The 23,856-nt window shown below is 41.2% G+C and overlaps 1 protein-coding gene across 8 annotated transcripts in view; it reads right to left on the reverse strand.

Moving 5' to 3' along the window:
• Window positions 1–23,856, reverse strand: part of GAB1 (GRB2 associated binding protein 1) — a 139,615-nt gene that overhangs the window by 59,003 nt on the left and 56,756 nt on the right. Inside the window, exon 1 of one of the 8 annotated variants that reach the window (XM_056562887.1) lies at window positions 22,305–22,355. The exons of 4 other annotated variants lie outside the window; for them this stretch is intronic. In XM_056562887.1, coding sequence (XP_056418862.1) covers window positions 22,305–22,319 — 15 coding nt within the window. In that variant the 5' untranslated portion in view covers window positions 22,320–22,355. Of the gene's footprint in view, window positions 1–4,025; window positions 4,123–4,156; window positions 4,318–18,832; window positions 18,927–22,304; window positions 22,356–23,856 lie in introns of those variants that run through there. 3 more of the 8 variants (XM_056562891.1, XM_056562892.1, XM_056562888.1) reach the window with 3 other exon arrangements.

The following is a 23,856-nucleotide window of genomic DNA, read 5'->3' on the forward strand; positions in this document are numbered from 1 at the left end:
GTATCCGTAGTTTCAGGTGCTGCACATCTCGTATCTTCACAGCATAGACAATTGCCTTCAGATGATACCAAAGATAAAAGTCTAAGGGGGTCAGATCAAGAGACCTTGGGGGCCATTCAACACATCATCATGTAGGCCACTGGATATGCGAAATTGCTACATGATGTGTTTCCCTTTTTATGCACTGAAGCTGGCACGTTCCCTGTGTTTTTCCAGCAAGATGGTGCGCCACCACATTGTGGGTGTCAGGTCCGAGCATTCCTAGATGAACAGTTTCCTGGAAAGTGGATTGGTTGTCGTGGGCCAGTTGAATGGCCCCCAAGGTCTACCGATCTGACCCCCTTAGACTTTTATCTTTGGGGTCATCTGAAGACAATTGTCTATGCTGTGAAGATACGAGATGTGCAGCACCTGAAACTACGGATACTGAAAGCCTGTGCTAGCATTTCTCCTGCGGTGTTGCTATCAGTGTGTGAAGAGTGGGAGAAGAGGGTTGCATTGACAATCCAACACAATGGGCAGCACATTGAACACATTTTATAAGTGGTCAGAAACTTGTAAAGAATAAAGTTACGTTAAAACCAAGCACATCATTGTTTTTCTGGTGAAATTCCCAATAAATTTGATGTGTCACATGACCCTCTTCCTATTGAAAAAATAAAAGTTGGATTCAAAATGTCCGACTTCAAAATGGCCACCATGGTCACCACCCATCTTGAAAAGTTTTCCCCCTCACATATACTAATGTGCCACAAACAGGAAGTTAATATCACCAACCATTCCGATTTTATTAAGGTGTATCCATATAAATGGCCCACCCTATAGTTAGCCCGCAGAACACTTTACATCCACATATGTGGTATGTTCTTACTCAGAAGAAATGAGGTTACAAATTTTGGGGGGCTTTTTCCTATTTTCCCTTGTGAAAAAGAAAAATTTAGGGTAACACCAGCATTTTAGTGAAAATTTTTTTTTCTTCATTTACCCATCCAACTTTTATGAAAATTCTACAAACACCTGTGGGGTGATAAGGCTCACTATACCCCTTGTTACATTCCGTGAGGGGTGTAGTTTCCAAAATGGGGTCACACGTGGGTATTTATGTTTTTGCATTTAAGTCAGAACCGCTGTAAAATCAGCCGCCCCTGTGCAAATCACCAATTTAGGCCTCTCACTCCTGAACCTTGTTGTGCGTCCGCAGAGCATTTTGCGCCCACATATGGGGTATTTCCGTACTAATTGTGTTACAAATTTTGTGAAATTAAAGTATGGCGAAATGTTAGTGTAATTTTTTAAATTTTTTTACACTAACAGGCTGATGTAGCCCCCAATTTTTCCTATTCATAAGGGGTAAAAGGAGAAAGCCCCCCAAAATTTGTATTGCAGGGCTCCGAAGTGAGAGAGCGCCATGCGCATTTGAGGACTAAGTTAGGGATTGCATAGGGGTGGACATAGGTGTAATCTACGCCAGTGATTCCCAAACAGGGTGCCTCCAGCTGTTGCTAAACTCCCAGCATGCCTGGACAGTCAGTGGCTGTCCATAAATGCTGGGAGTTGTTGTTTTGCAACAGCTGGAGGCTCTGTTTTGGAAACACTGCCGTACAATACTTTTTCATTTTTATTGGGGGGGGGGGGCAGTGTAAGGGGGTGTATATGTAGTGTTTTACCCTTTATTATGTGTTAGTGTAGTGTAGTGTTTTTAGGGTACATTCACACTGGCGGGTTTACAGTGAGTTTCCCACTAGTAGTTTACGCTGCTGCGAAAAATTTGCCACAGCACAAACTTCAAGCAGGAAACTTACTGTAAACCTGCCCATGTGAATGTACCCTGTACATTCACATGGCGGAGGGGCAAACCTCCAGCTGTTTCAAAACTACAACTTCCAGCATGTACTGACAGACCATGCATGCTGGGAGTTGTACTTTTGCAACAGCTGGAGGCACACTGGTTGGAAAACCTTCAGTTAGGTTGTTACCTAACTCAGTATTCCCCATTCACACTGCATGCGTGGGAAACCAACGCAGCTACCCTATAGAAGAGAAGCTGCATTCATGAATCAAACAGGGAGAAGAGGCGTTGTGGAACAGCAGACCCCCAGACACAGCTCTGATACTCTGGGCCAGTGTTTCCCAACCAGGGTGCCTCCAGCTGTTGCAAAACTACAACTCCCAGCATGCCGGACAGCCATGCTGGGAGTTGTAGTTTTGCAACAGCTGGAGGCACCCTGGTTGGGAAACACTGATCTGGGCTTACATAAAAGGCAGCATCAGCTTAGATAAAAGGTATGCCATGTATACTTTCACTAACTTCCATTTGATTGTGTCAGCGTTTTAATTAGCTAAAACCATGTGGCAGATGCACTTTAACACTCTTGGCAATAAAACTTCCTTATCTGGTTTCTACCACTCTTTATAAAATAAAGGAGAATTATCCAAGAAAAAAGGTGTCGTAAAACTTTTACTATAGATTAGGGTAAAATCATACTAGTGCAAAGAGTGACAAACAAAAAATATTCAAATCACCAATAATGCTAAAAATAGCAATGCATTCTGTCACAGAGGTTAGGATGCCATATTAAAAAAGGTACCATATAATATAGCATAGTGAAATTATTGATCAAAAGCCAGTAATTACATAGCATAAATACAACAAAACCCTCAATGAGATCACCCAATGTGTTTCTGTTACGGCTTTTCAGCAAGCAGAATGTCATCAGGGGTATTTATAAAACATAAAGGGTATAACAAGATTGTATGAGGTTGTGATCAAGACCCAAAATATAGTATAGAACAAAAAAACAGCAGAAACAAGTAGGAGTAAGTACTAATAACCACCCAGTCACCAGTAAAGTGACCGTAACATATGCTGGGATAGACTGTAAAAATGTAATACTCCTCTTATTAATTAGCAATGGATCCCCCGTAGACCGGTTTCATTATAGACCATACAACTAGGGGAGAACCATTGACCCAGCGACGGCTGCTCATCTGGTTGGTAGAGTTAGGCTAGGTCCACACTACGGAATTTCCGCCTGCAATTCCGCTTACTAAAATGTATAGTATAGAAAATGGGTTTCCATTCACAAATTCACACTTCAAATTTTGCTTTACAAATTCCGAACGGAAATTCCGCTTTAAAATTTCCGCCTGAAGAATGGCGTTGCTCATTCTTCAGGCGGAAATACTCGCAGAACACATTGCAGTCTTTTGGAGACATTGCAGTCTATTGCTGCCGCACTTGGAATCTAAGTGCAGAAATTTTCTGCCCAGAGATTCCGCAGAGTGAACCTAGCCTTAATGCTTTGCATAAATCCTGCAGTGGCAAGAGACCCCTAAGTTCCCGGGACCACCAATGCTATATAATTACTGGCTTTTGATCAAGAATTTCGCTATGCTATATTATATGGTGTCTTTTAATATGGCATCCTAACCTCTCTGACAGGATGCATTGCTATTTTTAGCATTATTGGTGATTGAATATTTTTTATCACTAGTATGATTTTTGGGTGGATTTTACCCTAATCTATAGTAAAAGTTAAGTTTTACTGGCTAATTGTTGTTAATCCGTTAAGGTGAGAATACTAGGTGGACATGTTCCCTACTATTCTACACGTAGCTCTAATAGCTTTAAGCAATTGGTCCATATCTTCCTGGGAAGGAAGGACAGCATCCTCAGCTTATTCCCCAGAATGTACACAAACAAGCCAATTTGGCATGAACTTTTGTGGGGTGTTTGGGGGCTACATACAGGACAGCAAGGCAGAGCAAGCTGAATAATTGATTGAGGTAGACAGAACAACTTACATTTCACATGAATCCTCTGGCTTTGCTAAGAGAGGGGGTGGTTCAATTCACCTATTGAGACTGATCTAATCACCTGGATAGACTTCAGAAACCTGACTTATAACTGGGCTGGTGTCAGTTCACATTACATGCAGTTTTGATGTAGGTATCTTTAACTGATGCATTTATGGCAAACCAAGAAAAACCCCAAATAAACTTTTAGTGGGCTAATTATACCCTACCTTCTTAGGTAGCATTGTTGTAAGAGAGGTTAGCAGCAAAGTCACGGAGTACTTTTACAGGGCTATCCATGTTTATAGACCCTAGGACTACTAATGATGCAACTATCACCAAACCCTTAACAGCCTTATACCTTAGGGCTCTATGGGGTAGCCTGGCTGGTCCACTAGGCACCAATTTTTCAAACTGCTTCCAACAGGTTCTGCCATAACCGCACCATAGACTTTTCCTCTTCTCTGGAGCCCTGTTACGCACAGCCTGTGCTGAATTTCTAAGTCATCTACTTGCTCTCCTGTGCAGGGATGGCTTGTCACTCAGCATCTTTTACCAAACTAGATCTAAACAACATTGGATGGGGGGGGGGGGGGGGGGTTGGGGGGGATTAGAGACTTCCCCCGAAGAACTAGGCCAGCTTTCATTATTATCGATCTATTTTGGAAAAATTTGAAAGGTTAATTTATAATAGGGCTGCACACTTTGGGGAAAATGTGCGGTTGGGGAATGGGCTATAGGAAGGCAATATATGGGCTATATAACATGAGGGGAATAACTATGATGGGAATGGGCTATAAAACATGAAGGGAATGGGCGATAGAAGGGGGATGGCTATATAACATGAGGGGAATTACTAGATTATATTCATATAGCCCATCTCCCTCCTATAGCCACCCTTCCATAGCCATTTTCCTCCTAAAGCCAACCCCCTATAGCCATTTCTCTCCTATAGGCATTTTCCTCCTGAAGCCACACACCCCCAATAACCATTTCTCTCCTAAGGTCCTTTTCCTCCTATAGCACTCGCTTCCCCCACCCCCACAGTCACTCCCCTCCTATAACTATAAAATGGGTAGATATTTATTTAATTCCTCCTCGATTTCATGGACAGTCACATACAGTGCCTGGCCTTTGCACAAACCGTCCAGCGTTGTTCTTATGTTGCTACCATGACAACACCATAGAGCGCTGAGAGGAAGTAGCTTTAAATCACTTCCTCCCAGTGCTAGGCACTGCTGGGAGGAGCAACATTCCGTGCACGCTGGCAATTGGCTGGGACCTAGGAAGCCACCAGAACCGACCGACTCCCCGCCACAGGTAATCACAATTTTTTTCCATGGCCAAAATCGACATATTGCAATCCGCATTTATCACGATTCAATTGCGATATATCGTGCAGGCCAAATTTATACCACAATAATATATATCAAGAGCTGTTGCTTTTAAAAAACAAATAGGGGATAGGATGCCTTTGGATAGGGGATAAGATGTCTAGGGGCAGGGTACCCCTTTAAGTAGTGAACAAAGCCAATCATTCGGTCCCATATGGGAGGGGGTCGGAGGCTTAAAAACAGACAGCACAAAAACAAAGACACCTAAAAGACAGACACAAAAAAAAAAAAAAAAAAAAAACAGGAGGAAGGGGGAGAGCAGAAAAGGGGACAAGGGAAAGAAAAGAGGTCACAGGTGAAAGGACAGGACAAGAAAACAGTGGAACAATAAGCAGGCAACCACAGGGAATCTGAGCCCAGCCCAGCTAGAACAGCACACCATAATGATCAAAAGAGCAGAATTCTGACCAGTGCAACCAGGTGGAGGTGAAGCGGTACAGATCACTTGGGGTGTCTGTAAGGAGTTCTTCCAAGCACTGAGTTAGGGCCCCCTCAGCAACCCATTCAGCAATGGTGGGGGCATTAGGGGAACGCCAGTGATGTGGGATGACTGTTTTGGCTGCCTGGATAAGAGGGCGTAGTAGGGAGCATTTGTATTTTGAGAAGGTTAGTGGGAACACAAACAACAATACGGCACCAGGGATCTGCACGCCTGTTACATTAGACACCGTCCAGAGGTATAACCGAACAACCCCACCAAATGTGCGTCATTGTGCCGCCAGCAGCTCCAGTCCTTCAGCATGAAACTGGCACCGACTGGTACCAACTGTGAAGCACCGACTGCACTAAATATCATCAAGAGAGAATTTTAAAACTGGTCTCCTGGGCCTTAGTAGCAATAACCACTTCAGGAGTCAGATAAAATCACCAGGGAGTATATTGCTTACCCAGTTCAGCCGCAAAATAGGGGGACCTGTGATCTGGAAGAAAATAGCAGAGTGTAGATATATGTGATATGGAGTGCCGGGGGCAGGGCTAAGCTGTACAGAGTACCTCAAAGGGGGTGAGGGAGCGTTGCAGGTCAAATCCATCAGACATCGAAGAGTAGAAATGATTAAGTTGGAGATATTCAAACGGGGCTCAGCAAGATGCCAGGATGACATCAAGAGGCTGGAGAGCACATCAGCTAAGACATGAAAAAAGCACAGCCGACAGGAGAGGGAGGAGCCCAAGATCCCACCCGCTGAGGACTGGCCCGGGGCAAAATCCAGATTATCTGAAATCGGAAGGAAGAGGCCAGACCGATCTATCAAAAGAGCCAGCAGGGCCAGAAGTATGTACGGAGGCCAGAGTATGGCATGTAGAGTAGGAGAAGGGTAAGGTATCAAGGTAGCGTGGCGTAGAAAAAGCGCAAGGGCAAAGAATGTGGGCAAAACTAACCCAGAGTTTTTGGGTCATATTGTGAACCAATTACTGGGAAATCCAATTTTAAAATACACTGAGGAAATTTTGAACAATGATGAGGCACAGGCATCACAATGTTCTGGCTGGTGAGGCCCAAGTAGAAAAAGATTGGAAAGCCTAGACAGACTGGGGCAATGGCAAGTGGAAAACATGAAGTAGGTAAAGCACAAAATTAGCAAAGCAGTAGCTAGGAGTCAAAACAAATCTAGTTCTCTTTTTCTCAAATTACCATAACGTAAGTGACACTTTTCTATCCATCACCATGCACTGCCTACTTGTGAGGTATGTATCAGTAAAACGAAACCTTTAATTTTGATATGCCTAAATTAAATGAGCTGGCTTGGCTCTACTGAATATAAATGTTGTTAACGCAGGTGCATCAGGTGCTGTAATGTGTAGTACAAGTACTGTCATACTACTGTATTGAGCGGAGTATCCACTGCACTGAGTTGAGCGTAGATAAGCTGTTAATGTTAACAAAAAATATCCTGAGATTATTACCTTGCATTTGAATTTCGAAAGTGGCTGGGCCCCATATTACACACAAACATACATACGGGGTCAGATCAGGTCTGGGAACAGACGGCTAGCTAAATTCAAATGCAATAATCGCAGGATTTTTAGGGCATGTAAAAGTGACTGGTTAATATCATAATTAGCTTGTTTTTGCCCATAAATAATGGAGCCCTAATACCAATATTTTCTCCAAGAAAAAAGTGTATCGTAATAATGGCAGTAGTCCTATGAAAAACCATAGATAACGTACTGGGATGGCACCAAGTGTGCCAAATGACAAACCAGGGGAAACATAAAAAAACCTCATGCTTACCTAGCCTCGTTCCCCGACGCAGATCACTTTCTCCTCTGTGCAGTCCCGGTGTCTTCTCTGTGCTTTCTTCTTCAGAGAGAAGCAGCTTGCTACTACTTAGCAATTGGTTAAGCAGGAAGGTCCTGCAACCAACTGCTTGCTTCTGAAATAGGAAACCCAACAAAACGGCTCAGAGGAGAATCAGTGGCAGACCTACAGGAGCCGGGGCTAGGTAAGCATCAGCACCCCTGGCACGATATTAAAGGGGATGGACATAAAATTGTTACAGTTTATTATATGGAAATCGCATTTCAAAACTACAATATTTATCTCCACAATATAACATTTTCCAATCACTGTACTATTTAAAAAAATTGTGGTTGTGGTTGTTAACACAGACTAGAACACTGGTGATGTAATTCCAGAGTGGTCTTAGAAGTATTCCCCAACAAAGGGTAAAGTAACTGTGAAATACAATGCAGCTACTGAAGTTTTATTATAAGACTTTTCCTAAATCTATACACAAAGCACTCTGAGGAAAGTTGTCCAGGATGAACTGAGAAATTCTGGCTCTTTGTTTTAGCATCTGTATGTGGTGCTCCTACGATCAAAACATGTCAGAAAGGTTTAGAGTTAGAATTATCACTTACCGATAATTCAGTTTTCAGAGTCCATCACAACAGCACCACATGAGATTGTCCTCTTTTGGCCTACATAAGAACAAAAAGCACCGGCCCCTGCCCTTCAACCATTCAATGGTTAGTAAGAATACACACAAAATCCACTTTACAGGTGGGAATGAACGTATGCTGTTGTAATGGACTCATGAGAACTCGTGCGCTTAAAGAAGTGCTCATGTAGCAATTTTTTTCCCATACTGCCCGGGCTGCATGCAAAAAAAAAAAAAAAATTAATTAATTAATAAATAAATTAAAAAGAAGGACGACTCCACTGCCTCGTCCACTCCCCTGGCCCTGTCTTTTTCCTGGTCTAGCCATGGTCAGCATCACTATGCCTGTCAGCAAATCCCCGACTGCAGCCATGTCCCGCCTCAACTGACGGTAGGCCTAGCGGCAATGTGAAGCACTGAACCTAGGCGGCAAATGCAGTGGTTCAATGCATTACACTGCTGCTCAGCCTATCACTGGCCAAGGCAGGACATCACTGTGATCGGGGATTTGCTGACAGGCATTGTGACACACTGACCACGGCCGGACAAGGAAGAAGATGGAAGCGGAGGAGCGGAGCGAGGTAGGGGGAGTGGCAGCAGGTGAATCCTCTTCATTGTTTAATTTGCATTCAGCCCAGGCATTATGGAAAAAATTGCTACACAAGATATCTCCTTTAATCCTTCTGGTACTCGATTACCCAAAGATTTATAGGCTTCCCAAATGATTTTAACAATCTTGAGATGATTTAAACAATCTAGAGATGGAATTTGTAGATGCTTTTTTGCCCTTACTGGGCCCTTGAAATCGAAAGAATAAGTTGGAGTCTATTGTTCATGGTTTGGTCCATGATCGCTTCTTTCATTTTTTAAAAGGCCTCTACAAAATAAAAGAAGCAATCTGATTGCTATGGGCAACTAGTCAACTTTTCTTCTACACAGATTTTGATAAATATCCCCCTATATCTTGAAATCTATGAAAATTTGTCACTACTTTAAAGGAGAAAAGCAAGATTTAAAGGGGTACTCCACTGGAAAAAAAATTTAATCAACTGGTGTTAAACAGATTTGTAAATTACTTCTATTTAAAAAAATCTTAATCCTTCCAGTACTTATCAGCTGTTGTATACTACAGAGGAAGTTTTTTTCTTTTTGAATTTCCTTTCCAGTCTGACCACAGTGCTCTCTGCTGACACCTCTGTGCATGTCAGGAACCGTCCAGAGCAAAAATCCCCATAGCAAACCTATCCTGCTCTGGACAGTTCTTAAAATTCACAGAGGTGTCAGCAGAGAGCACTGTGGTAAGACAAAGGAAATTTTAAAAGAAAAGAACTTCCTCTGTATTATACAACAGCTGATAAGTACTGGAAGGATTAAGATTTTTAAATGGAAGTAATTTACAAATCTGTGACTTTCTGGCACCAGTTGATAAAAAAAATAAATAAAAAAAAAAATATTTTCCAGTGGAGTACCCCCTTTGACTTCAATATGGATTTTATCTTCTAGAATAAAGAAGAATTTTTTATAGACAATGGTTAAGATTTATAAAAAAAATGGTGCAGAGGAAAAGTTGACCAGTTGATCACAGCAACCAATCAGATCACTTTTAATTTAAAAAAAAGGCCACTAATACATAACAGAAGCAATCTGATTGGTTGTAGTAGGCAACTGGTCAAGTTTCCTCTACACAGGTTTTTATAAATCTCCCCCAATTCTTGTATCTCACCTACCCGTGGTGATAGCCAGAAGAAAAACAGTGTTCTATGTGAAAGAAAATTAATAGCAGCGCCTTGTAATGGTTTAAAAGGCTTTTGGGTTTAAGTAAAAAAAATATTTTAAGTAAAAAATTTTAAGTAAAAAAAAATTGATTCAAGTCCCAGGGGGGTTAGATTGAAACTTTTTGGTTTCAGTCTTGAAACTGCCCTAAAAACATTTTGATCCACTTTTGGTCTGCAATACAGGTGTTTAACCCCTTAAGGACTTAGCCCTTTTTCACCTTAAGGACTCGGACGTTTTTTGCAATTCTGACCACTGTCACTTTAAACATTAATAACTCTGGAATTCTTTTACTTATCATTCTGATTCAGAGATTGTGACTTCATGACATATTCTACTTTAACATAGTGGTAAAATTTTATGTTAACTTGCATCCTTTCTTGGTGAAAAATCCCAAAATTTGATGAAAAAAATTAAAATTTAGCATTTTTCTAACTTTGAAGCTCTCTGCTTGTAAGGAAAATGGATATTCAAAAAAAAATTTTTTTGGTTCACATATACAATATGTCTACTTTATGTTAGCATCATGAAATTGATGAGTTTTTACTTTTGGAAGATACCAGAGGGCTTCAAAGATCAGCAGCAATTTTGTAATTTTTCACAAAATTTTCAAACTCCATATTTTTCAGGGACCAGTTCAGTTTTGAGGTGGATTTGAAGGGTCTTCATATTAGAAATACCCCATAAATTAGCCCATTGTAAAAACTACACCCCCCAAAGTATTCAAAGTGACATTCAGTCAGTGTTTTAACCCTTTAGATGTTTCACAGGAATAGCAGCAAAGTGAAGGAGAAAATTCAAAATCTTCATTTTTTACACTCGCATGTTCTTGTAGAGCCAATTTTTGAATTTTTGCAAGTGGTAAAAGGAGAACATTTTTACTTATATTTGTAGCCCAATTTCTCTCGAGTAAGCACATACCTCATATGTTTATGTAAAGTGTTCGGCAGGCGCAGTAGAGGGCTCAGAAGGGAAGGAGCGACAATGGGATTTTGGAGAGAACATTTTTCTGAAATGGTTTTTGGGGGGCATGTCACCTTTAGGAAGCCCCTAGGGTGTCAAAACAGCAAAAAAAAAAAAAAAAACAACACGGCATACCATTTTGGAAACTAGACCCCTCGGGGAATGTAACATGGGATAAAGTGAGCCTTAATACCCGACAGGTGTTTCATGACTTTTGCAAATGTCAAAAAAAAAAAAAAATAATAATTACCTAAAATGCTTGTTTTCCCAAAAATTTTACATTTTTAAAAAGGGTAATAGCAGAAAATACCCCCGAAAAATTTGAAGTACAATTTCTAGTGTAGTGTTTTTTACTTTTTATTTTATTTTGTGTTAGTGTAGTGTAGTGTTTTTAGGGTACAGTCGCACGAGCGGGGGTTCACAGTAGTTTCTCGCTGGCAGTTTGAGCTGCGGCAGAAAATTTGCCTGTAATTCCGGGTCACTGGAAACCCGATTGGGCTGAATTGTCCAGTGATCTGCGGCCATCGCCAACATGGGGGGACATAATGACCCCCCTGGGCGATATGCCGCGATGCCTGCAGAACGATTTCAGCAGGCATCCGGCTCCGGTCCCCAACCGGCTAGCAGTGGGGACCGGAATTCCCACGGGCGTATGGATACGCCCTGCGTCCTTAAGGACTCGGAATGCAGGGCGCATCCATACGCCCTGCGTCCTGAAGAGTTTAAATTTAAAGGGTACCTTTCATCCAAAAAAAAATTGGATATATTATAGATTTATGTATGCAGAATAACTTTCCAATAGCATGTTATTAAAAATATGCTTCTTTAAATGACCACTAGGTCTCCCTACCAGTCCTGGCCGCAAGCCTTTTTTTTTTCTTTTTTTTTAAATATAGATTTCAGACTCATGCTGGAGTCCTAAATCTCAGACTGTAGCCAAGACACAGACAAGCTCAGCACTGCTCCCTGCCTGTCAATCAGAAAGGCAGGAGCCAGCATTGTGCTCATAGCACAGCAGAGCATACTCCAGACTCAGCCTTACTGCATGCCCTCATTCATTTTACTATCTGAGCTCCAATCTTTCTTCTCTCTGCACATGAAGTTGTAAACAGAGAGAAGATTCAAAGCTGCCAACAGCTGTGTTCACAGCCTCTATGCTTGGCCAAGCCCCCTTCCTCCCTCACACTAGGATGGCTGAATGAGCAGCCAAGAAGACAATAAATCAGGTAGAAAGAGGTTTTTTTAATGAAAATAAACAGGGACAGAAGGGGGGGGGGGGGTATTATGGAGAGTTTAGTTCATGATAGGTAAAAAAAAAAAACTGGAAAAGTTAAATATCTTTGGTATATCAGGGTTAAGCGGGTCAAGGAGATGATCCGCACCAAGAGGAATTGTTTCAAATTCAATTAAAACCTTTTTTTACATTTTAACATGGTATCTATAACTTTAACCTCTTGAGGACACAGGGCGTACCTGTACGCCCTGCGCCCGCTCCCTGTATAAAACGCATCATACCGGTTAATACAGCTATTAACCCTGGGCTAATAGCGTGCGGCACCGATCATTGTGCCACGCTATTAATCATTTAGACGCGACGTTCAAAGTTGATCGCCGCGTCTAAAATTAAAGTAAATCTTCCCGGCAGCTCAGTTGGGCTGATTGGGACCATTGCGGTGAAATCGCAATGGCCTGATCAACTAGAAGGCGAGCAGAGGTCCCCTCACCTGCCTCCGTCGCGTCCGATCGGCGATTGATTGCTCCAAGCCTGAAATCCAGGCTTGAGCATTCGACTGCCGATTACACTGATCTTTGCCATGTCAATGCACGGCAATGATCTGTGTAGGAGATCGGTATGTGCAGTGATATAGACACCAGGGGAGCTAGAACACTGAAAAAAAAAAAGGATAAAAAAAAAAATAAAGTTTATAAAGATGATTTAACACCTTCCCAAATAAAAGTAAGAACCACCCCCCCTTTCCCATTTAAAAAAAGAATAAAATAAACATGGTATTGCCGAATGCAGAAATGTCCGGAATATAAAAAATATATTGTTAATTAAACCGCAGGGTCAATGGCGTACACGCAAAAAAATTCCAAAGTCCAAAATTGTGTCGTTTTGGTCACTTTTTATATAATGAATAAAAAGTGATAAAAAAAAGTCTGATCAATATAAAAATGGTACCGATAAAAACTTAAGATCACGGCGCAAAAAATGAGCCTTCATCCCAGCCCGTACACGGAAAAATACAAAAAAAGTTATAGGGGTCAGAAGATGACAATTTTAGACGTATAAATTTTCCTGCATGTAGTTATTTTTTTTAGAAGTAATACAAGCTCAAACCTATATAAGTAGGGTATCATTGTAACCGTATGGACCTACAGAATAAAGATAAGATGTAATTTTTACCGAAAAATGTACTGCGTAGAAACAGAAGCCCCCAAAAGTTACAAAATGGCTTTTGGTCTTCAATTGTGTCGCACAATAATTTTTTTTTTTTCGCTTCACCGTGGATATTTTGGTAAAATGAGTAATGTCACTGCAAAAATAGAATTGGTGGCGCAAAAAATAAGCCATAATAGGGAATTTTAGGTGCAAAATTGAAAGTGTTATGATTTTTAGAAGGTAATGAGGAAAAAATGTAAATACAAAAACTGAAAAACCCTGCGTCCTTAAGGGAGGCTTTTTTGTTCTAAAGCACATCTCTCGAGATCCATGTTGCTAGCTGACAGTTCTTTAGACCTTTGTAATATAGAGGGCCTTGGCATAGCAGGTTGGTTCTTTCTGGAAGGAGTATGAGATCCACTAGTGCAGGGCATTTCAGCAAGCTGAACCAACTTCACTTTGGCCACATCGGGGCTATAAAGATTGCCTGTACCTTCTCCATCCAGATTTTCTGAGGGGACTTAGTTATCAGAGGAGGAAAAGCGTAGGCTTGACAATGTTCCATTCTTGCTGAAGAGCATCTACTGCCTCTATTGTTTTTCTCAAGATCACAGAGAAGCAGCAAAATAATTTTTCGGCTTCTTCTGCTGACAAAGAGGTCGATCTCTGGATAGCCCAAATTTTGTACTAAAGACAAATACTTAGGGATTTAGCTCCCATTTGCCTGCATCTATTAGATGTCGACTATTTCTTCCACCTTGACGACTAATTAAGGCTACAGTTGTAAGATTGTTCCAGTATAACCTGATATGTGGATTCTTTAGGAGGTCTTTTAAAGCTTTTAATGCTTTGAAGACCACCTTCAATTCTTAAAAGTGTGAGGAACGACCCAGAGTTTCTTGGGACAAGGGACCTGGCAACTGAAGGTCTCCGTCATTAAGCCACCCAAAGGCTGGCATCCGTCCTTCTTGTTATTGATGGGTCCAGATTTCAGGAGATCCCACGAGTCAGGTTCTTCTTCTTTAGCCACCACTTTAGAGAAGATTTTACTTGATATGAAATCATAATCTTCTTTTCCAAAGAAAATTAAGAAAGATCTCACACCTTCAGAATCTGGGTCAAAAGGATTCTGGAGTGACTCTGGCACCATGGGACTGCCTGCAAACATGGACTGCAGGTCATGGACTCAAGAACCAACATTGCCTGGACTCAAGAATCAACATTGCCTCTCTTATCCTGGTGGTCTTTCTTTGCTAGAGCTTTATCATTTTTTTCTGAAGAGAGGAGAGCTCATCTGTGGGAAGAAACGTCATACAGTATTTTGTTTGTTTCTTAATGGAGTCAGGTCTGATTCTTGAAAATTCACAATACAGCTGAGATCTTGCAAACAAGTGACATAGTTACATACTAACATAGTTAGTATGGGAAATATATACGTCCATCAAGTTCAAGAAATCCAGAAAAAGGGTTACAGATCTTCCAATTCCTTAAATAGGCACTGTCCGATTCAATAACATTTTATAAGTTGTACATCTTGGCAAAACATTAAAAGGGTCCTTTCTCTCTTATCAACCTATTTAATAGTTTAAAGGAGTACTCTGGTGCAGAGTACTCCTGCTCCGTCCTGCAAAAAAAAAAAAATGAAAATAAACCATCCCTCACCTCAACTCTGTCCAAATACCTCTCTGAAAGCAGCCCCCACCCCCCTGAGAGAGACAGACCATGTGGTTTCTACCATGCACTAATGAGTGATGCTCTCTATAGTGATGAAAACTAGGAGGTGTGTGCAGCCTCAGACAATCAGACAGACAATCTCTCTCTTTCTCTCTGCTGCTCAAAGCAGGAGTGTGGGGGCTGGCAGAGTAGAGCTGCAATGATTGCTGGAAGATTTAGGCAAGGATACAGAAGGATGGCAAAGAATACAAAGCAACAAGAGAAGACATCAGGGGCCACAGGAGCCATGCATATCAGGCAGGATGGATTACAGGGAACATATCCAATATCCAGGTGGTGTGTTGGCTTTGGAGCATTTTATATATTATTTACATATTATATATATATATATATATATATATATATATATATATATATATATTTTTTTTTTTTTTTTTTTTTTTTTTTTTTGGCCATAGCCATAAATTGTTGTCACCCCTAACATTTTTCAAGAAAATGAAGTATTTATCAAAGAAAAGGATTGCAGTTACACATGTTTTGCTATACATGTTTATTCCCTTTGTGTGTATTAGAACTAAACCAAAAAAGGGAGGGGAAAAAAAAAGCAAATTGGAAATAATGTCACACCAAACTCCAAAAATGGGCTGGACAAAATTATTGGCACCCTTAACTTAATATTTGGTTGCACACCCTTTGGCAAAAATAACTGAAATCAGTTGCTTCCTATAACCATTAATAAGCTTCTTACACCTCTCAGCTGGAATGTTGGACCACTCTTCCTTTGCAAACTGGTCCAGGTCTCTCTTATTGGAAGGGCGCCTTTTCCCAACAGCAATTTTAAGAACTCTCCACAGGTGTTCATTGGGATTTAGATCTAGACTCATTGCTGGCCACTTCAGAACTCTCCAGCGCTTTGTTGCCATTCATTTCTGGGTGATTTCTGACTTATGTTTGGGGTCATTGTCCTGCTGGAAGATTTCAGACGCCAACCCAGCTTTCTGACACTGGGCTGTACAGTGTGACCCAAAATCCTTTGGTAATCCTCAGATTTCATGATGCCTTGCACTAGGGATCGACTGATATCTGTTTTTTAGGGCAGATACCGATAATCGGTGGAGGTTAGGGCCGATAGCCGATAACTTTTACCGATATTCCGGTATAAGTTATCGGCTATTTATCCCCCCGCGACATCACTGCAGATCATTGATTTAAAGCGGGCGCTTTAAATCAATGCACTGCAGTGGCTTTTGCAGTGCCATAGGCCGCCGACGCCACCCGCTTCTCTCCCCCTACCTGTCAGGGTGGTCCGGGCCATCCTTCCTTCCTGTAGTGTCCGGCGGCATTCCGGGTGGAGGGTGAACCATCCCGGGCTTTCCTTCTGAGGGGGTTCTCTTCTCCACTCCAGGCAGGCTCCGGCCTAATAACGCAGCATAGACGCCGCTGCGCAGTGAAGCCCGTGCGCAGCGACGCACCTGCCGTCACGGCGTAGCAGTGTCTATGCAGCGTACTAGGCCGGAGCCTGCCCGGAGTGGAGAAGAGCACCCCCGGAGAAGGACAGCCCGAACCGGTTCACCCTCCACCCGGAATGCCGCCGGACACTACAGGAAAGATGGATGGCCCGGACCACCCCCATTACGGGTAAGTTTAATTTTTTTCATTGACTCGGAGGGTGGGGAAGGGGCCCGACCGGTATAGCGGTATGGGCAAAAATCCATACCGCTATACCGCCCAGCACTACGGTGGGGGGGTGCGACGCGGTGCGGTGGGTCGGTCGCGTTGCGGCGGGTCGGGGGGGTTGGTCGCGGTGCGGTGGACGGGGCATTATCGACTTATCGGCAAGGTAATTGCCGATACCGATAATGCCCAAAATCGTGATTATCGGCCGATAATTTCGGCCATACCGATCATCGGTCGATCCCTACCTTGCACACATTCAAGGCACCCAGCGCCAGAGGCAGCAAAACAACCCCAAAACATCATTGAACCTCCACCATATTTCACTGTAGGTACTGTGTTCTTTTCTTTGTAGGCCTCATTCCATTTTTGCTAAACGAATATCTTATTATCAATAAATTAATTTGAATCTAATATTCATGACTCTGAGCCCCAATTTTTCCTTTATATTTTATAAAAATATATTGTTAACTAAACTGCATGGTCAATGGCATACGCACAAAAAAATTCCAAAGTCCAAAATAGCGTATTTTTGGTCACTTTTTATACCATAAAATAATGAATAAAAAGCGATCAAAAAGTCTGATCAAAACAAAAATGGTACCGCTAAAAACTTCAGATCACGGCGCAAAAAATATGCCCCCGTACGTGGAAAAATTACAAAGTTATAGTGGTCAGAACAGGACAATTTTAAATGTATAAATTTTCCTGCATGTAATTACGATTTTTTTCAGAAGTACGACAAAATCAAACCTATAAAAGTAGGGTATTATTTTAACCGTATGGACCTACAGAATAAAGAGGTGTCATTTTTACAGAAAAATGTACTGCGTAGAAACGGAAGCCCCCAAAAGTAACGAAATGGCGTTTTTTTCTTCCACTTTGTCGCACAATGATTTTTTTTTTTCATTTCGCTGTAGATTTTTGGGTAAAATGACTGATGTCATTACAAAGTAGAATTGGTGGCGCAAAAAATAAGCCATCATATGGATTTTTAGGTGCAAAATCGAAAGGGTTATGATTTTTAAAAGGTAAGGAAGAAAAAACGTAAGTGCAAAAAAAAAAAAACAGAAAAAGCTCTCTCCTTAAGGGGTTAAACAGATTTATAAATTACTTCTATTTAAAAATCTTAATCCTTCCTTTACTTATCAGATACTGTATGCTCCATAGGAAGTTCTTTTCTTTTTGAATTTTTCTGTCTTACCACAGTGCTCTCTGCTGACACCTCTGTCCAGGTCAGGAACTGTCCAGAGCAGGATAGGTTTGCTATGGGGATTTGTTCCTGCTCTAGACAGGTCCTGACGTGAACAGAGGTGTCAGCAGAGAGCACTGTGGTCAGACAGAAAGGAAATTTAAAAAAGAAAAGAACTTCCTCTGGAACATACAGCAGTTGATAAGTACTGGAAGGTTTAAGATTTTTAAATAGAAGTAATTTACAAAATTGGTTTAACTTTCTGGCACCAGTTGATTAAAAAAAATATATAAATTATTTTCCACCGGTGTACCCCTTTTAAAAGGGGTTATCCAGAATTATAAAAACATGGCTGCTTTCTTTTAGAAGCAGTGCCACTCTTATCCTCAGTTTGTGTATGGTATTCAGCTAAATTTCATTGAAGTGAATGGAGCAGAGTTGTAATACCATACACACACACAACCTGAGGACAGGTGTGGCACTGTTTTTGGAAGAAATACACTATGTTTTTTGAATCATGGAAACCCCTTTAAGTACACGGCTGATTTGGTCTGTGTGCAATATTTTTTAGATGAGAATATGTGTATACAGAGTCTGATGGACAGTTTGTGTAGCACACTACTGAAAAGTTCAATTGTATCACTCAGTTTCCTTTGACCAACAAAACATACCAACCCCCACTACACAATCACATGCTTTGACAAATGAAACAGATAGCAATCACAAACTAAAAGAACAACAAAATCACATTAATAAGGGGAACCAAAAACCCCTACCACATTGAAACACAGTGAAGTGAGGAATACAAAGCAAGGGAGGAGTCCATTCAACTACCCTCTACTACAGCTAAAAGCAGTTTTCTTACGTAACCTGTATTATCAATAGACTTTTCTCAAACCTGGTAGAAATCTCCTGTAGCAATGCACCGCATCCTCTCTGGCAACTAAGCGTGGACAGAAGAAAAGCAGCCTTCATTCATGCGACAGGACGGTAGCAACGCTTGTCTAAAATCCCATTCCATACAGCAGCAGACACATCCTCGCTGCGAGAAATCTTTGCTATTGAAAGCAAAGTGCAGACACAGAGGGGGGAAGCAAATTACCTTTGTTTTCCCAGTAGAAAACCAAAATGATGCCCAAGCTTGTGAGTGCAGAGTTTAAACATGCAGCGAAGGCTCTCTTTCCTGTAAGCTTTCCATCTCCATGCAGTACCCCATCCTTATAACCTTTGACCAACAGGAAGCAGACACAATGGAAGTGGAAATAACAGTGGCTGCAATCATCCAGTATGATTTAATAATGCATGAGAGGTGGAGGGCTGCCTCCTTACAGCTGAGGGGAGGGAAAAAAAACCCTAGTGTTTATCCCCAAGAATACACAGGTATTCGACTAGTAAGTGATGAGTTAAAATGATAAAATATTGCTAGGAAAGCATTGGAGCTAGCATGTCTAAGGCCCCTTTCACACTACAAAATGACTCCGCACAAAGTTCTATCTGAAAATCAGCTGTAAAACGGAAGTTACAAAATCCTACACGGCCGTTAGAGAATCCCATTATATAGTCTATGGGGTTTTTCTAATGGCCGTTTTAACCCGTTATAGCCAGTTATTAATAACGGCCATTATTTTGTGACGAAAGATAGTAACGGGAGAAATAGTGCACGCACTATTCACCGAAAGGCGAATTGTGGCAAATTAGAAAAATCCTTGAAGTTTTCCTGATTAGAGACAGATACTAAAACATGTTCTTTTTATAACCTGTTTCTATTTTTGGATTTCTTTATTTCCCTGTTTGTACATCATCATGGGGTCTACCATTCTGACAGCCTTTTTTTTTTTAGCAACATTTAGTAATATGCTTCACAGGAGGACATGTGGACATAGATGACAATGGACAGGAGTTAACATCAATTGGAAAAGTTACTGAGCATTCTCTGAGACCTTTTCAAAGATCATTCTACGGTTGGGGTGGCCCACAGATATTGGGGGAGATTTATCAAAACCTGTGCAAAGGAAAAGTTGCTGAGTTGCCCATAGCAACCAATCAGCTCATTTCTTTCATTTTTAAAAGGGCCTGTGCAAAATTAAAGCAGCTGATTGGTTGCTATGGGCAACTTTTCCTTTGCATAGGTTTTGATAAATCTACCCCATTGTGTGTACCTCTGACTGTAAGGACCCATGTACACTACAGAATTCCAGAAGTATACAGGGCAGAATGCAGTGTTGGCAATGGGGTTCGGCAATGTCCACATTGTCCAAGCGCAGCCCTCGGGATAAACTCCGGGCAGAGATACCGTAGTGTGCGTTGCCCCTAATCCTGTCTCTGATAAGATGGCCATTTCTGGAAAGTGATCTGTATAGAACAAGAAGCCTCAGCTTAGTTTTAGGCCTAGTGGCCAGAATGGAAACTGTAATATTTCAGAATTTTTTTATTTTATTTTTTATATATATATATATATATATATATATATATATATATATATATATATATAGATAGTAAAATGAAAAATGAGGAGGGGGGGGGGGGTAAGATACGCAAAACACTGTTAACATAAAAATGTGATTTAAACAATAGGTAATTTTCTGATTACACATTCCACTTAACCCCTAATGGATGCGGGGTGTAAATTAAATTTAAAAAGGTTTTTTAGTTTTTTTGTTTTTTTTTGCAAAACGGGAAAAGTAAAAATGAATAAATAAATAAACAAAATATATTAACGGTCCCCAGCATCATAGCGGGTCGGGACCCGTGGCTAATAGCACGCGGCATTGATCGCGGTGCCACGCGCTATTAACCCTTTAGACGTGGCGTTCAAAGTTGAACGCCGTGTCTAAAATGAAAGTCAAACCATGCCGGTTAGCTCAGGGAGCTGTTCGGGATCGCCACGGCGAAATCGCGGCATCCCGAACAGCTTACATGACAGCCGGAGGATCCCTACCTGCCTCCTCGCTGTCCGATCGCCGAATGACTGCTCAGTGCCTGAGATCCAGGCATGAGCAGTTAAGCGGCAGAATCATCGATCAGTGGTTTCTTACGAGAAACCACTGATCAATGTAAAAGATCAGTGTGTGCAGTGTTATAGGTCCCTATGGGAGCTATAACACTGCAAAAAAAAATTATGTGAAAAAAAAAAAGGGAATAAAGATCATTAACCCCTCCCCTAATAAACGTTTGAATCACCCCCCTTTTCCCATAAAAAAAAAGTTAATAAAAATAAACATATTTGGTATCGCCGCGTGCGGAAATGTCCAAATTATAAAAATATAACGTTAATTAAACCGCGCGGTCAATGGTGTACGCGCGAAAAAATTCCAAAGTCCAAAATAGTGCATTTTTGGTCACTTTTTAAATCATGAAAATTTTTTATAAAAAGTGATCAATAAGTCCTATCAATGTAAAAATGGTACCCCTAAAAACTTCAGGTAACGGCGCAAAAAATGAGCCCTCATACTGCCCCATAGACGGAAAAATAAAGTTATTATATGTTATCTATATATGTTTCTATGCAATACATTTTTCAGTAAAAATGATACCTTATCTTTATTCTGTAGGTCCAAACAATTAAAATGATACCCTAATTATATAGGTTTGATTTTGTCATACTTCTGGAAAAAATCATAACTACATGCAGGAATATTTATACGTTTAAAATTGTCATCTTCTGACCCCTATAACTTATTTTTCCACAAACGGGGGGGTATGAGGGCTAATTTTTTGTGCCGTGATCTGAAGTTTTTATCGGCTCCACTTTTGTTTTGATCGGACTTTGATCGCTTTTTATTAAATTTTTTTTTGTATAAAAAATGACCAAAAAATACGCTACTGTGGACCTTGGAAATTTTTTCACCGCGTACGCGCCATTAATTGTGCGGTTTAATTAACAATATATTATGGTTCAGACATTTACACACGCGGCGATACCACGTTTGTTTTTATTTTAATTTACACACTGTTTTAAATGGGAAAAGGGGGGTGATTCTGATTTTTATATCACATAATCACATTTATTCATTTATTTATTTTTTACTTTTTTATGCAGTGTTATAGCTCCCTCTAGGGGCTGTAACATTGCAGGCACTGTTCAATGCATTGCCATAGGAATGCATTGATCAGTGTTTTCTGCGCTTGATTGCTCAAGCCTGGATTTCAGGCTTAAAAGCAATCAAACGAAGATCGTACAGCCGGGAAGAAGGTAAGACACCTCCCGCTGTCCTAGACGCCGCGATTTCACCGCAGCAGTCCCGAACAGCTCCACTGAGCTAACCGTCAGTGTATTCTCCCGTTTTAGATGCCGCAATGAACTTTGATCGCGGCGTCTAAAGGATTAATACTGGACATCAGCCCGATCGGCGAAGTCCGGTATTAGCAGTCGGTCCTGATAGCAACCGGGACCCCACAGATACAAAGCGCACTCAGCTTCTGAGCAAGCTTCAAAGATCGGGAGCCGGCCACAGGACATGAATATATGTCCGTGGTCAGTAAGGGATTAAAGGAAATCTGTCACCAGTGTGACCTGCACTAACCTGTCGGTACCGACAGACAATGCAGGTGACACTGATGACAACGGTACTTACCTTTTCCTGTTCCATGGTGGGGATCTTCGGTAATCTTCTCTTAGCCCCACTCCAGGCACCTGACTTGGGGCACAGGCAGAGCTTAGTGACGTCACCGCTGCTGTTCTCTCACAGCAAGACCCAGCAGGAAGCAGCAGCGGTGATGTCAGTAAGCTCCGCCTGTGCCCGAAGTAGGCTGCCAGAACTGAGGAAATTACCAAAGGTCTCCGCCACGGGACAAAGTGAATACCATTGTCATCAGTGTCACCTGCACTATCTTTCACTTCCGGCAGGTTAGTCAAGGTGACAGATTTCCTTTAATGTATATGTGACATATGGAACTGTGGTGCAGATCACACGCCTAGTGAGTTTGACCAAACTCTTTCATTGTTGTGAACACTGGGTAGCTGAGGTCCTTAGTAAAACAGATCACACATTAATTTCATATTCAGGTTATATTTAGCCCCCCAAAAAACATTTAGGCACGTGTTTGTCAGAAGGATTATTCACAAAATGATTCTGTCAAAGCCTTTAGCATAAGAATAGTCATAAAAAAGGTTACTTTTCACACACCCAACTTTAAATACAACTATTCTTGTTGTGAATATATTGTTCTCCTGTTAAAATAAACTGCAAGATAAAGATTAATCCTGGATTCCATCATCTAATGAGATGACGTAATTTTTGTGCTGCTCCACTGTACTGCTTGATGGTAAACCATTACTTTAATCCCCTGACATCCTAATGTAGCTGTGCCATCTACAAATCAGTTAGTACACTTGAGAGATAGGATTGCCTTCCTCATGTCCCTATAAAGAAAACTGGCAACAATATATAAATACCCTTTAGCTAATTAATAATCATCCTGACAGTCAAAATGGAATAAACAGACAATATAACCAAAGCAAAATGATCATGATAACGCCAAAATTGTAAAGGCTCAACAGCCCTGCATGCACAACAAATTTTCACACAAACTTTGGCACAAAATCTACAGTATGCATTCCTTGTCAAAACCTGCATCCATCCTGCCCACAAACCGCATTTTACAGTTTTGAATTGAAATCAGTGCTGCAATCTACACAAAACAAAATCTTCAACAGGCAGTTTTGAAAACTGGAACATGGAAAAGTGGCAGCAATCTGTGGCATAGTGAAAAAAAAATCCTAGGATAAGCCCACAGTTTTTTTTTTTTTATCCTGTTATATGACAGATCTAAAAAGCACATGTCACCAAATAAACTGTTCTAAACTAACTCAGTTCCCTAACTACTCCTAACACCCCTGAATTTTTTTTAGATATTTAAAAAGCTGTGCATCATACCTTCTTGCTCACAGTGCAATTTCCCAGCAGGAAAAAGTGGGCGTTTCCCAGCAGGCATGACATCACTGAAGCCTGCTGGGGGACCACTTCCGTCCTGATATGATTGCAGAGCTGTGATGAATAGAAGACCTCAGGCTCTAATCAGCTTTCAGTCTGTGTTGCTATCAGTGAGGCTCTCCTGCAGCTTTAAGTCTGTGCAGGTTTTTGTGAGAATCTGTGGAGCTTTTACTTTCTGTGCAGCTGTCAATCA

Source organism: Hyla sarda, chromosome 1 (assembly GCF_029499605.1).
Source record: "Hyla sarda isolate aHylSar1 chromosome 1, aHylSar1.hap1, whole genome shotgun sequence".
Classification (NCBI taxonomy): Eukaryota; Metazoa; Chordata; class Amphibia; order Anura; family Hylidae; genus Hyla; species Hyla sarda.